Here is a 15714-nt window from a genome sequence, read left to right as displayed (position 1 = left end):
CGGTATATCAGGCGCCACCAGCCCTGCACCCTCTCAGTTCCTTCCTGCCAGCAACTCCGACAGAGGAGTAGAATGGACATGAGCAACACATCTCAAAGAGCACAGTTACAAAAGGTAGGTAACAGTTTTTTCTTCGAGTGCTTGCTCATGTAGCTTCCATTCTAGGTGATTCACAAGTAGTATCCATGGAGGTGGGCTTGGAGTTCACCGCTTAGCAGCTTGCAGCACTGCCCTACCAAAGGCAGCATTGTCCTGGGCCTACTGGGTCAGCACATAGTGGGACGTAAAGGTATGGACAGATGACCAGGTGGCTGCTCTGCAGATGTCCTGAATAGGCACTTGGGCCAGAAAGGCTGCTGAGGAGGCCTACACTTTGGTAGAGTGGGCAGTGACAATCACCAAAGGCGGCAGCACCTTTACTTGGTCATAGCAGAATGCAGGCCGTGATCCAAGAAGAAATTGTTTGAGTGGATACAGGGCAACCTTTCATCCTGTTGGCCACAGTGATGAATAATTGCGTCAACTTATGGAATGGCCTTGGTTCTGTCAATGTAGAAGGCAAGAGCCCTCCGGACATCCAAGGCATGTAGCCTACGCTCCTCCTCCGATTTATGCGGTTTTGGAAAGAAGACCGGTAAGTAAATGTCCGATCATAGGTCTGCTGCAGATTATACTACAGCTGCAGATAATTTTGCCTTTGTCAGCAACTGGAGAAGATTTAGAAGAGAGCTTTCTGTAAACTACAGTTCACACTGGAAAGTCAATAGATAAATTCTATATCAATAGATAGAACACTAACAAAAAGATCCCATTCTTACCCACAGAAAGGAATAAAAGAACAGGGATTACAGAACTATATTAAAGGCACCATAGTAAAAAGTAAAACAATTTAGTAGTTGTTTGAAAGCTTATGGTGTTTTAGATACCTGCAAACTGCAATAAGAAAATATATCAGATCCTTGTATAAGCCTAAGTCTAAGCACCCTTTTAGCTTTTGTCTGCAGTACTTCAGAGAGCAGAGAGGTGACTTGACATGAAAATCTGGACAACAAATTATTATTATTAGATTATCCCATGTACTGGAAATTAGAATAATGTGAAATTCTCTTTTACTGTTATCACACTGCTCATTCAAAATGAAAGACACTTCAGCAAATGAGACAGAGACACAGACAAAGGAGGTCCAAAGAGCGTAGATGCTCTTGTAACTCAGTATCTGTGCTAGTTTTGCAAGCTTGAAATCTATAATATGGTCCTCCCTGAGCATTAGGATTTGATAAATATCAAATTATCAAATATCAAATATCAAATTTGATAAATATCAAATAAGGTCCAAAGAGTGTAGATGCTCTTGTAACTCAGTATCTGTGCTAGTTTTGCAAGCTTGAAATCTATAATATGGTCCTCCCTGAGCATTAGGATTTGATCACATATTTAGATTAGATGAGCAAAACTTTTAAAAAAATGTGTTGACAAAAATAAATAAATAAAAGGATAAAATTCTGTTTTCTGTTAAAATACTGGTATTTTACTTATTTATGGATCGACAACAGCTGTACATAAGTATCTCGGATTCCCCTTCAGAATTATGCTGAGGCTGCATACTGAAAATAGTAGATATAAACAATATCATATTTTATTTATACAGATGTTGTTTTGGGTCACATCACTACACGATGGACTCTGGGATGAAATGATTACAGCAAAGTCTGCCAAGAACAAGGCCAATACACCGGTGGTTCATGTTATGTAAGAGAATGTAAACCAGGGATGTAGTTCTCAAAAACATTTTGCGGATCATCTGAAAGCTTTAAATTATTTCTGCTGATGAATTATAATGAAAATAAAATCAAACACCACTCAGTTTATTTCAATTAAGTTGCTTTGGCAGTATCTGAGATAACTGCGGGTATCAAGGGAGCAAAGGGGACGCAGACGGCAGCCCAGAGGGATTTACCCACATTACAAATGCCCCTGATTCAGAAGGATAGGAGCAGAATTTCCCACTGATCAGGAGGCTCCAGCAATTTTAAAAGGACAAGCCTCTGACCTTTCTGTGGGCCATAAACTCCACTCCCTGATGAGAACTTACAGACTTTTGAGTTCCTTTTACCAGGTTTTACCCTGGAATGCCACCCAAAAATATCTGTCTAATAATAATAATAAAACTTAGGACTTGACTGAATATACCAAACAAAAAGCCATTAAAATTTTAGTAACAAAAAGCACTTTATTTTTTCTTTCATTCTTTTTCAATGGTTCACGTGTCCTTTGATATTTTTGCCAATTTTAGACACAGATTTTTTCCCCTAAATAGTCAGCACAACTTGACATACCTCAAGGGCAAATATGTACTTACTGGAATTGAGAAGAATCATAGCCTTGACACACAGATACTCCTTGTGCTGTAATTTCAGCTCTCGAAATCTTGATGTTGTGGCCAGGAGCATGTCAAAGATTTCCAGAATTCCTTCTACACATTTCCCCTCATCCCTATATCAACATAGAACAAAGAGATGGTCCCCCTGCCCAAAAGAGCTTACAATTTAAGTATAAGAAAAGAGACAACAGATAGAGACAGGGGAGTACAAGGAAACAATTACACAATATTGATCAGCATGATCGACAGCGATCTCAGCTCACTAGCTGCCTGTGGTCAAGTTTTTTTGTAGGCATCACAGCAAAGGAAAATTTTAAGGAGGGATTTGAAGAAGGACAAGCTATCATTTAAAGGAGAAAAGTGATTTAAAGGATTTAAAGGAGAAAAGTGAACTTTACAAATAACTTTGTTTGAGAAGGTACATTCCCTACAGTAGCTGAAGATCTCTATAAAAATCGGATCACAGACCATATATAACTTCTTGAAAATTTTTTTTAATTTACAGGTTTCAGAGCAACAGCCGTGTTAGTCTGTATTCGCAAAAAGAAAAGGAGTATTTGTGGTACCTTAGAGACTAACCAATTTATTTGAGCATAAGCTTTCGTGAGCTACAGCTCACTTCATCGGATGCATACTGTGGAAAGTTTAGAAGATCTTTTTACACACATAAAGCATGAGGTATTTTTTCATGCTTTATGTGTATAAAAAGATCTTCTACACTTTCCACAGTATGCATCCGATGAAGTGAGCTGTAGCTCACGAAAGCTTATGCTCAAATAAATTGGTTAGTCTCTAAGGTGCCACAAGTACTCCTTTTCTTTTTTTAATTTACAGAATACCCTTAATGTCTGCTGACCCAGGCTCTGCCCTACCTTGCGGAGAGGAGGGAATGTATACAACAGGCAATCCATATTCAGAATATACCTGCTTCTATAAAAATCCAATGCATAACACATTTTTCTTAGTAATTTCTTTAGCATTGTCTTGAACAAAGCATATCCTTGAAATTATTTTTATGTAAGTAAATCAACATTTATGCCATATCATTTGGTAACAGAATTTGTTTCCTTTGCTACAGAACCAGTATTGCCTTTTAACTATCTGCAGCCTATAAAATGAGGCCTTGTATCTCACTCAGGCACATTACAGTTACAGATCTGAATTTTTGCTTTTTTCCCCCCAGAGGTGCAAAGTGCTTAAGAAACAATATTTTAGGGCCAGGTAGGAGAGTAGATTACTTCATTGACTCTTCACCTTTGGGACCCTAGCGCCCAATTTCTGATTAGGTCTTGCAGAGAATTGTTCATAGTACATCCCATCCAACTGGCACACACTGCTATGCAGATGCCTGAAAATGGCAATATGGTCACTTGTAACATATCAAATTAACTCAACTGAAGAAAAGTTTTCAATTTTATTTTATTTACGTAACACACAGACATACAGCTATTCCTTACTTCACTAACATTGCAAAGCCTGATGATATTTTTTCCATATTTAGAAAAATTAGTGTACTGTAATGATACTGCAAATGGAAAAGATGTTATAGAAGTATATTTAGGTGGGGATCAGATATGTTTTGGTAACATGTCTAGTCTTTCTTGGGGAAATCTAGTAGCTATAAAAACTAAAATTTTAAATTGTGTTTTTTAAAAATTTGGTAAGTGTCTAGAGCTCTGGACAGACACTACAGAAATCATCAAATACTGGTATGTTGAACATAATCATTTATGACAGAAATTATTAAGGAATTCACAAGTTTGATCCACCTGACATTATTATTTTTGTCTAGAGTTCTTGATCTACAGGAGAGATTAGGAACCTCACGACATTATTTTTTACAGTATCATTTACTTGTACTTTCAATGTGAAATGTTAATAGTATCCCCCTAATGGCTATATGCTCCCTTTTACCATATGCTGAAATTAAACATACATCAAAAGAGACTAATTTATATTTTTCCTCACCTCTCTAATACAAGATCCGGTGCAAAAATTAGTTTGCCAGGATAATCAATCGACCTCCACATCAGACCCACCATTAAAACTTCCATCCAACAACACTCCAAGAGCCTCACTTGGTCATACAGACTGAGCTCTATGAAGCCTAGAACAATGAAATAGTAACGTCAGACATGTCCACCTATTTGTTTCATTAATTTGTAAAAAAGAAAAGGTTAAAAAGAGAGCACAGAAAATATCTCAAACACTAGAAGAAAATAGTCACAAGTTATATGTTGTGGAGAAAACTTACCACAAAGCAGTTTTAAAATCATGAAGAATCATACCTGTGCTACTGCTTTTACATATAGGATGAAATTCCTCTGTATGCACAGCCAGCTCTAGGTCTACACACCTCACTGTGCAAGGTAAATTTCTATTAGCAGCAACAAAGGAACAGAAGAAGCAGTAGCAGAGTGTAACTCATTAAATTCCATTCTACTGCTCCTACTGGGGAACTGATCCTCCGCTACGGCTCCTAGTAGGACGCTGCTGGGGAACAGAGGATGATTAAGAGAAACAACAACAACAGAGATAAACGGGTGAGAGCATACACAAAGAAAATTAAAAATGGAAGAAAAAAAGGGTAAAATGTAATGAGGCTCAAAAATCAAGGAGGTACAAACAGCACAAGGGACCAGACCAGTGGTCCAATCTCAGTGCACCCGTGTTCACAACCCAGCTTAAGCCTTGTCAAACCTGGGTATCTGTAGTTAGACAACTAAACAAGGTGCCTGAATTCCAAACACCCATAATTCCTCTAAAACCCCATAGTGGAAAATCATGAAGTAACCTGACCATAGATGCAGTTTGTTCCTAACCCCTTTCAATCAGATTAGATTTTTATATCCTGAGATTTTATATCAAGCCACTCAGGTTCTTGTTATCCTGCCTAATATATCTGTGGATGTTCTCATTATTCATAAAAATGCCCAAATCCTTTTTTAATCTATTCAACTATTGGACCTGATGTATAGTGGTAATGAGTTCCACATGTTCCTATACATTTTGTAAAAAGTATTCCTTTTGCGTACGTTTTAAATGTATTGCCATTCAATAGCCCCTTCTTATAGAAAGAGAAAGGAAAAATAGGAGTTTCCAATTTACCTTCTCTAGACCCAGGGTCCCCTGTTCTCTATGATTCTTCTGCCATGGAATTTGCTGTGAAATTCACTGCTTGCTGCAGGTTGTGCTCTAGAACATTTGTTTTCAATAAGTGAGATTGTCATAAATATAAAGGGAAGGGTAAACCCCTTTGAAATCCCTCCTGGCCAGGGGAAAGCTCCTCTCACCTGTAAAGGGTTAAGAAGCTAAAGGTAACCTCGCTGGCACCTGACCAAAATGACCAATGAGGAGACAAGATACTTTCAAAAGCTGGGAGGAGGGAGAGAAACAAAGGGTCTGTGTCTGTCTGTATGCTGGGTCTTTGCCGGGGATAGACCAGGAATGGAGCCTTAGAACTTTTAGTAAGTAATCTAGCTAGGTATGTGTTAGATTATGATTTCTTTAAATGGCTGAGAAAAGAACTGTGCTGAATAGAATAACTATTTCTGTCTGTGTATCTTTTTTGTAACTTAAGGTTTTGCCTAGAGGGGTTCTCTATGTTTTGGAATCTAATTACCCTGTAAGATATCTACCATCCTGATTTTACAGGGGGGATTTCTTTATTTCTATTTACTTCTATTTTTTATTAAAAGTCTTCTTGTAAAAAACTGAATGCTCTTTCATTGTTCTCAGATCCAAGGGTTTGGGTCTGTGGTCACCTATGCAAATTGGTGAGGCTTTTTATCCAACATTTCCCAGGAAAGGGGGGTGCAAGTGTTGGGAGGATTGTTCATTGTTCTTAAGATCCAAGGGTCTGGGTCTGTAGTCACCTAGGCAAATTGGTGAGGCTTTTTACCAAACCTTGTCCAGGAAGTGGGGTGCAAGGTTTTGGGAAGTATTTTGGGGGGAAGGACGCGTCCAAACAGCTCTTCCCCAGTAACCAGTATTAGTTTGGTGGTGGTAGCGGCCAGTCCAAGGACAACGGGTGGAATATTTTGTACCTTGGGGAAGTTTTGACCTAAGCTGGTAAAGATAAGCTTAGGAGGTTTTTCATGCAGGTCCCCACATCTGTACCCTAGAGTTCAGAGTGGGGGAGGAACCTTGACATGGTGGCATAGTGGTGAGATTAACCTGAAATCATTTTGAGATCCAGTTGAGATTTTTTGAACTAGAAATACAGATTTTAAAAAGGAAATTTTTTTTTCCTTTGGAAAGGAAGTCCAGAAAGCAGCTGAAACTGAAAGCAGCTTGGTTTTTCTCTGCTTTGTGGCCAAGCAGAGACAAAAGGGGATTATCTTTGTGAATTGCAGGTTTTCTTTGCCTGGAGGTAGGGTACTTAACTCCTGCAGGGAAATTCACAGTCTTCCAACCCAAAGGTTTTTTTTTTCTTTTCCTCCTAAAAGTAAATAGGGGGTGTGTGTTCTACCCATTTGCCTGGAGACAAAAGTGGCAGGGTTTTTTTTTTTTTAGGATTTTGATTTTTTTGTTTTACAAGGAGCACAGGTTTGAAAAGGAATTTTTTTTTCTTTGGGCTGGGTAAGCAGGTTTCCAAGTAGTTGGAAGTTTTTTGCTTTAATTTGGGCCCAGAGCAGAGACAAGGGAATTGTCTTTTTCTGTAGGCTGACAATCACTATCAGAGAATAGATATTCTATTCCAGCACAGCAAAATTTTACAGCCAAGTTTTGTTTGTTTATTTCTAAACCTCGGGTGTAAAGTTAGTTAAAAACAGAGAGGTTAGAATGACCAAATCCTCAGCTCGACTAAAGCTGGAATTAGCCAGATTTCAGGCTGCGGAAAAACAAAGGGAACATGAAAGACAGATAGAACTCATGCGGCTGAAAATGGAAGCAAGGGACAAAGAAATGGAAGCAAGGGCCAAAGAACTGGAGGAGAAGGAAAAAGAGAGGAAGCATGTGGAGGAGGTGGAGAAGATAAAGGCTCAGCGGAATATCCCAACAAACCCTAGCAATCCTTCTCCAAGTACCACTTCCCATCCCAGAAAGTTCCCCACCTACAAGGCAGGTGATGATACTGAGGCCTTCTTAGAAAACTTCGAAAGGGCCTGCCTTGGGTACAACATCTCTACTGACCAATACATGGTAGAGCTGAGGCCGCAGCTCAGTGGACCCTTAGCTGAGGTGGCAGCTGAAATGCCTAAAGAACACATGAACAAGTATGAACTGTTTAAATCCAAGGCGAGAGTCAGAATGGGGATAACACCCGAGCAGTCTCGTCGGAGGTTCCGAGCCCTAAGGTGGAAACCAGACATGTCATTTACCCGACATGCCTACCACACTGTGAAACATTGGGATGCTTGGATATCAGGAGCAAGTGTTGACTCTCCAGTAAATTTGCCCTTCCTAATGCAAATGGAACAATTCTTAGAGGGTGTTCCTGAGGAAATAGAAAGATACATCCTAGAGGGGAAACCCAAAACTGTAATCGAGGCAGGAGAGATTGGAGCCAGATGGGTGGAGGTGGCAGAGAAGAAGAAAACTGGTCGCAGTTGGAGCGGAGACCAGAAGGGACCACCCCAGACCACACCCTATTACCGGGGGCCGCCCAAAGCCCCACCTACCTCCCAAAGAACCCTCCAGACCCCTTATCGTCCCACCACCCCGTTCTCCAGCAACCCTCCTCGCCCCAGTGACCCGTCAGCTGGACGATGTTTTAAATGTAACGAGCTGGGGCATGTAAAGGCCCACTGCCCCAAGAACCCCAACAGATTACAGTTCATTGCACCGGAATCACACCAGAGGTCCACAGGCCCAGATACCTCCCAGATACCCTTGGAGCGGAGGGAAACTGTGAGTGTGGGCGGGAAGAAGGTCACCGTGTGGAGGGACACCAGAGCACAAGTGTCAGCTATCCATGCTTCCTTAGTGGACCCCAATTTAATCAACCCAGAGATCCAAGTGACAATTCAACCCTTCAAGTCCAACTCTTTCAATTTGCCTACAGCCAAGTTGCCTGTCCAGTACAAGGGCTGGTCAGGAATGTGGACTTTTGCAGTCTATGATGATTATCCCATCCCCATGCTGTTGGGGGAAGACTTGGCCAAGCATGTGAAGCAGGCCAAGAGGGTGGGAACGGTCACCCGCAGCCAGGCTAAACAAGCCGTGAGGCCTAGCTCTGATCCGGAAACTTCTATCAGGACCCGGTCAGAGGTGATGGACCTGGACCCCAGGCCAATGTCTGCAACAGCAGTAGTGGATCCAGTCCCAGAGACCCAGACGGAACCAGTCCCAGAACCGGAACCAGCCGAACAACCAACACCAGACCCCGTGTCAGCACTGAATCCAGTACTTGCAACCTCAACACCAGAGGGCCCCACCGAACCTGAACTGGCAGCAGCCGATAACCCTACACAAGAGGCTCAGCCGGAGCCTGAATCCCAACATAGTGCACCAGCGGAGAGCGGTTCACAGTCAACAGAAACAGTTCCATCCCCTATATCGCTTCCAGAGGGACCAAGCCTAGGTCCACAATCCCATGAGGAACTGATGTCTCCAGCATCAAGGGAACAGTTCCAGACCGAACAGGAAGCAGATGAAAGCCTCCAGAGAGCTTGGACGGCGGCACGGAGCAACCCACCGCCTCTCAGCTCTTCTAATCGATCCAGGTTTGTTATAGAAAGAGGACTTTTATACAAGGAAACTCTTTCTGGTGGACACCAGGAAGACTGGCATCCTCAGAGATAGTTGGTAGTTCCAACTAAATACCGGGCCAAGCTCTTGAGCTTAGCCCACGATCACCCTAGTGGCCATGCTGGGGTGAACAGGACCAAAGACCGTTTGGGGGGAGTCATTTCACTGGGAGGGAATGGGCAAGGATGTTTCTACCTATGTCCAGTCTTGTGAGGTGTGCCAAAGAGTGGGAAAACCCCAAGACCAGGTCAAAGCCCCTCTCCAGCCACTCCCCATCATTGAAGTTCCATTTCAGCGAGTAGCTGTGGATATTCTGGGTCCTTTTCCGAAAAAGACACCCAGAGGAAAGCAGTACATACTGACTTTCATGGATTTTGCCACCCGATGGCCGGAAGCAGTAGCTCTAAGCAACACCAGGGCTAAAAGTGTGTGTCAGGCACTAGCAGACATTTTTGCCAGGGTAGGTTGGCCCTCCGACATCCTCACAGATGCAGGGACTAATTTCCTGGCAGGAACTATGAAAAACCTTTGGGAAGCTCATGGGGTAAATCACTTGGTTGCCACTCCTTACCATCATCAAACAAATGGCATGGTGGAGAAGTTTAATGGAACTTTGGGGGCCATGATACGTAAATTTGTAAATGAGCACTCCAATGATTGGGACCTAGTATTGCAGCAGTTGCTCTTTGCCTACAGAGCTGTACCACATCCCAGTTTAGGGTTTTCCCCATTTGAACTTGTATATGGCCGTGAGGTTAAGGGACCATTGCAGTTGGTGAAGCAGCAATGGGAGGGATTTACACCTTCTCCAGGAACTAACATTCTGGACTTTGTAACCAACCTACAAAACACCCTCCGAACCTCTTTAGCCCTTGCTAGAGAAAACTTACAGAATGCTCAAAAAGAGCAAAAAGCCTGGTATGATAAACATGCCAGAGAGCGTTCCTTCAAAGTAGGAGACCAGGTCATGGTCTTAAAGGCGCTCCAGGCCCATAAAATGGAAGCATAGTGGGAAGGGCCATTCATGGTCCAGGAGCGCCTGGGAGCTGTTAATTATCTCATAGCATTCCCCACCTCCAACCGAAAGCCTAAGGTGTACCATATTAATTCTCTAAAGCCCTTTTATTCCAGAGAATTAAAGGTTTGTCAGTTTACAGCCCAGGGAGGAGACAACGCTGAGTGGCCTGAAGGTGTCTACTACGAAGGGAAATGTGCTGGTGGTGTGGAAGAGGTGAACCTCTCCATGACCCTTGGGCGTATGCAGCGACAGCAGATCCAGGAGCTGTGCACTAGCTACGCGCAAACATTCTCAGCCACCCCAGGACTGACTGAACGGGCATACCACTCCATTGACACAGGTAATGCTCACCCAATTAGGGTCCAACCTTACCGGGTGTCTCCTCAAGCTAAAACTGCTATAGAACGGGAGATCCAGGATATGTTACAGATGGGTGTAATCCGCCCCTCTGAAAGTGCATGGGCATCTCCAGTGGTTCTAGTTCCCAAACCAGATGGGGAAATAAGTTTTTGCGTGGACTACCGTAAGCTAAATGCTGTAACTCGCCCAGACAACTATCCAATGCCACGCACAGATGAACTATTAGAGAAACTGGGACGGGCCCAGTTCATCTCTACCTTGGGACTTAACCAAGGGGTACTGGCAGGTACCGCTAGATGAATCTGCCAAGGAAAGGTCAGCCTTCATCACACATCTCGGGCTGTATGAATTTAATGTACTCCCTTTCGGGCTGCAAAATGCACCCGCCACTTTCCAAAGACTTGTAGATGGTCTCCTAGCGGGATTAGGAGAATATGCAGTCGCCTACCTTGACGACGTGGCCATATTTTCGGATTCCTGGGCAGACCACCTGGAACATCTACAAAAAGTCCTTGAGCGCGTAAGGGAGGCAGGACTAACTGTTAAGGCTAAGAAGTGTCAAATAGGCCTAAACAGAGTGACTTACCTTGGACACCAGGTGGGTCAAGGAACTATCAGCCCCCTACAGGCCAAAGTGGATGCTATCTAAAAGTGGCCTGTCCCAAAGTCAAAGAAACAGGTTCAATCCTTCTTAGGCTTGGCCGGTTATTACAGACGATTTGTACCGCACTACAGCCAAATCACTGCCCCACTGACAGACCTAACCAAAAAGAAACAGCCAAATGCTGTTCAGTGGACCGAAAAGTGTCAGAAGGCCTTTAACAAGCTTAAAGCGACACTCATGTCTGACCCTGTACTAAGGGCCCCAGACTTTGACAAACCGTTCCTAGTAACCACAGATGCATCCGAGCGTGGTGTGGGAGCAGTTTTAATGCAGAAAGGACCTGATCAAGAATTCCACCCTGTAGTGTTTCTCAGCAAAAAACTGTCTGAGAGGGAAAGCAACTGGTCAGTCACTGAAAAAGAATGTTACGCCATTGTCTATGCTCTGGAAAAGCTACGCCCATATGTTTGGGGACGGCGTTTCCACCTGCAAACCGACCATGCTGCACTGAAGTGGCTTCACACCGTCAAGGAAACTAACAAAAAACTTCTTCGGTGGAGTTTAGCTCTCCAAGATTTTGATTTCGACATCCAACACATCTCAGGAGCTTCTAACAAAGTGGCTGATGCACTCTCCCGTGAAAGTTTCCCAGAATCAACTGGTTAAAATCGTCCTTGAGATGTGGAAAATATTGTTAGTCTTTATGTACTTGGTAGTATATTTAGAGATGCATGTGTCTTATTAACTCTGTTTTTCCTAGAGCTCCAGGAAGAAATCCCAGCCAGTGTTTCACCCTAGCTGAGATTTGGGGGGCGTGTCATAAATATAAAGGGAAGGGTAAACCCCTTTGAAATCCCTCCTGGCCAGGGGAAAGCTCCTCTCACCTGTAAAGGGTTAAGAAGCTAAAGGTAACCTCGCTGGCACCTGACCAAAATGACCAATGAGGAGACAAGATACTTTCAAAAGCTGGGAGGAGGGAGAGAAACAAAGGGTCTGTGTCTGTCTGTATGCTGGGTCTTTGCCGGGGATAGACCAGGAATGGAGCCTTAGAACTTTTAGTAAGTAATCTAGCTAGGTATGTGTTAGATTATGATTTCTTTAAATGGCTGAGAAAAGAATTGTGCTGAATAGAATAATTATTCTGTCTGTGTATCTTTTTTGTAACTTAAGGTTTTGCCTAGAGGGGTTCTCTATGTTTTGGAATCTAATTACCCTGTAAGATATCTACCATCCTGATTTTACAGGGGGGATTTCTTTATTTCTATTTACTTCTATTTTTTATTAAAAGTCTTCTTGTAAAAAACTGAATGCTTTTTCATTGTTCTCAGATCCAAGGGTTTGGGTCTGTGGTCACCTATGCAAATTGGTGAGGCTTTTTATCCAACATTTCCCAGGAAAGGGGGGGTGCAAGTGTTGGGAGGATTGTTCATTGTTCTTAAGATCCAAGGGTCTGGGTCTGTAGTCACCTAGGCAAATTGGTGAGGCTTTTTACCAAACCTTGTCCAGGAAGTGGGGTGCAAGGTTTTGGGAAGTATTTTGGGGGGAAGGACGCGTCCAAACAGCTCTTCCCCAGTAACCAGTATTAGTTTGGTGGTGGTAGCGGCCAGTCCAAGGACAACGGGTGGAATATTTTGTACCTTGGGGAAGTTTTGACCTAAGCTGGTAAAGATAAGCTTAGGAGGTTTTTCATGCAGGTCCCCACATCTGTACCCTAGAGTTCAGAGTGGGGGAGGAACCTTGACAGAGATATATTTTTGAATTGAAAATGCCTGCTTTGTAGAAGTTGTCAGGGTGAAGCTGGAGGTTTTGGTTGCTATGGGATGGGCAGTTGGGGCTTTTGGAATCTGTTCTGGCATGGGAGGCAGTATGGGATTGTGCATAAAGCACAGTAGCTGTCTGTTCTTGTTAAAGTGATCTGCAGTGAAATAGTTAACAGTGCTAGCATTTACATTGTTATCTGTAGACTTCAGTGTTAACATTCCATTGTGATAAATGGGGCAGCTATTGCTTTTCAGAGCTATTGTTTTAGGCAGCCTGTAGACACAGGAAGACAAAATTATGTCATAAGGTCTAGAAATATACATTTTAAATAATGAAAACTTGTGTTGTGGCAACAACAAATCAAATAATATTAAAATAAACAACACTGGCTACTGTATGGATTATATAATTTTTTCATATTTAATTTAATAAAAACATCAGTTTTTAATTTGCAGCCAGTATAGCATTACTGCCAGTGTCACAGAATCCAGATCCAATTGTCGCACATAGTCTTATCTATTTTGTATACCTCTATTATGTACCTCTTTGTAGGTGTCTTCTCAAAATGAAGATTTAGGTCAGTTGAAGCCAGAGAAGACTAAGAAAAATCATTGGGACCCATATCAAAATTAAGCAAATGTGCATCACTTTGCTGAGATGTAAATTAACTGTAACCATGCAGGAATAGGACCTGTCACTTCAGACAGTGCAAGGAAAACTTTTGATCAATGTACAGTGACAGCCAAAACAGCATACCAAAAAACCCCCGCCAATACACAAAAACAAAATTGGCAGTATAATAAATGAGATTTTAAATGTTACAATTTCATTCCTAAAATAAAAATGTTCTAATGCCACTATATAAATCAAATGGTACGCTCTCACCTGGAATATTGTGTTTGGTTCTGGTCACTCTATTTCAAAAATCCTACTAAGCTATGGAACTCAATGGTATATAGTGGGAATGAGTTCTAGTCACCGTATTTCTATGGTCGGTGTAATACAGGAGGTCAGATTAGATGATCACAATAAGAACGGCCATACTGGGTCAGTCCAAAGGTCCATCTAGCCCAGTATCCTGTCATCCGACAGTAGCCAATGCCAGGTGCCACAGAGGGAATGAACAGAACAGGTAATCATTAAGTGATCTATCCCCTGTCGCCCATTCCCAGCTTCTGGCAAACAGAGGCTAGGGACACCATCCCTGCCCATTGTGGCTAAGAGCCATTAATGGACCTATCCTCCATGAATTTATCTAGTTCTCTTTTAAACACTGTTATAGTCTTGGCCTTCACAACATCTTCTGGCAAAAAATATTTCCTTTTGTTTTAAACCTGCTGCCTATTACCTGAATTTGGTGGCCCCTAGTTCTTGTGTTCTAAGAAGGAGTAAATAACCCTTCTTTCTCCACACCAGTCATGATTTTATAGACCTTTATCATATCCCCCCTTAGTCGTCTCTTTTCCAAGCTGACAAGTCCCAGTCTTATTATTCTCTCCTCATACGGCAGCCATTCCATAACCCTAATCATTTTTGTTGCCCTTTTCTGAACCTTTTCCAAGTCCAATATATCTTTTTTGAGATGGGGTGACCACATCTGCATGCAGCATTCAAGACGTGGGTGTGCCAATGGTCCCTTCTGACCTTTGAATCTATATGAAAAAGAATACAGCAGAAGTAGACAGTGCAGTTCCTGATCTCTAATCCATTAAACTAGCTAACCTAAAAAGAGTTTAAAAACTTTAAAAGCAAAAGTCATTATGAAGATTTCTATGCCTCTAAACAAATATTTCAGCCTTATCACACCCACTAACACCAAAAGTATATTCGGCAATAGAGAAAAAACAATGTGGCAAATTGCAGTCACAGTAGAACAATATGACCCAAAAAATACCCTGAAAAACACATTCAAATTAAAGAAAAAAATACTTATGAAAAGCAGCTATTGCTTGCCATCTAGGAAAGTAACAAATATAATGCCCCTACCAATTACTTTCACTTCTGCTTTGAGTGATAAAATAACTTGAAACTGAAAATGGGTTCCTTATCCAACTGCATGGGAGCAAGGATTTACCATTTTCAAAAAGTCACTGAAAGTACAATTACTGCTCATTGGGCCACAGTTCAAGACCTCTGTAATTTAAATATAATTTAAGACTTTTCTTACAGAAATATATGTACCTGTAAGAAATATACCAGTATATTATAACAAAGAAAAAAAATAAATTTTTCTAGTTTCTCATCTCAGAGACTGTTTTCATCTTTCCTATTATGCATCATTTTTGTAGTTATCATAAAAAACATTCAAAAATTTGGATAAGCCAGAATGGTTGACTAAGAAGAGGACTAGGGTCCTCGACCTGCAACTCGGGAACTGTTGGGTGCTCAGAGCTTTGAAAGTCAGACTGCTTCTTTAAAGCCTAAATATGGATTTAGGCACCTAACTTTAGGCACCCAATTTTGAAAAGTTGGCCTACTCCTACATTCTGAAGCTTAGCTATAATTATTATTTTTAAATCAATATTACAGTAAACAAGTAAAAGTTGTGTTAACTATCACAAGAGGTAGTGTTTGGCACTCAGAATTGGGAATGCATTCAATTTAAGTCACTTCTATTTTCTACATTGTTCTAAAACTAACAGTCTATTTTTATTCTATAAAATACAAGCTAATTAGTAAAAACAATATACACAATACTCTAATAATGCTTCTAGGATCTATATGATGATTTCTAATTGCCTTAAGAACTGTTTTTTCATGTAGTTGGAATATCACCAAGAAAGGGATTTGATTTGCAATACTCTGAAAATAAAGACACTACAAGCATTCAAAAACCAAACCAAACAAAAACTCTGCAACAAAATATAGTAATCAGAGTTGCAATGAAAGTTCTGCTTC

The 15714-nt window shown here is 41.6% G+C and overlaps 1 protein-coding gene across 1 annotated transcript in view; it reads right to left on the bottom strand.

Annotated features, from left to right (window-relative positions):
- The window catches only part of ESR2 (estrogen receptor 2), a 69910-nt gene that overhangs the window by 17554 nt on the left and 36642 nt on the right, over positions 1-15714 (bottom strand). Inside the window, exons 5-6 of the mRNA XM_073349864.1 lie at positions 4349-4487; positions 2360-2493 (exon numbers count right to left, since the gene is read on the bottom strand). Coding sequence (XP_073205965.1) covers positions 2360-2493; positions 4349-4487 — 273 coding nt within the window. The remainder of the gene's footprint in view (positions 1-2359; positions 2494-4348; positions 4488-15714) is intronic.

The sequence above is a fragment of the Lepidochelys kempii genome, chromosome 6 (genome assembly GCF_965140265.1).
Source record: "Lepidochelys kempii isolate rLepKem1 chromosome 6, rLepKem1.hap2, whole genome shotgun sequence".
In the NCBI taxonomy this organism is placed as follows: domain Eukaryota; kingdom Metazoa; phylum Chordata; order Testudines; family Cheloniidae; genus Lepidochelys; species Lepidochelys kempii.
Note: the sequence above shows the minus strand (reverse complement) of the source record. Positions and strands in the feature narration are given on the sequence as shown.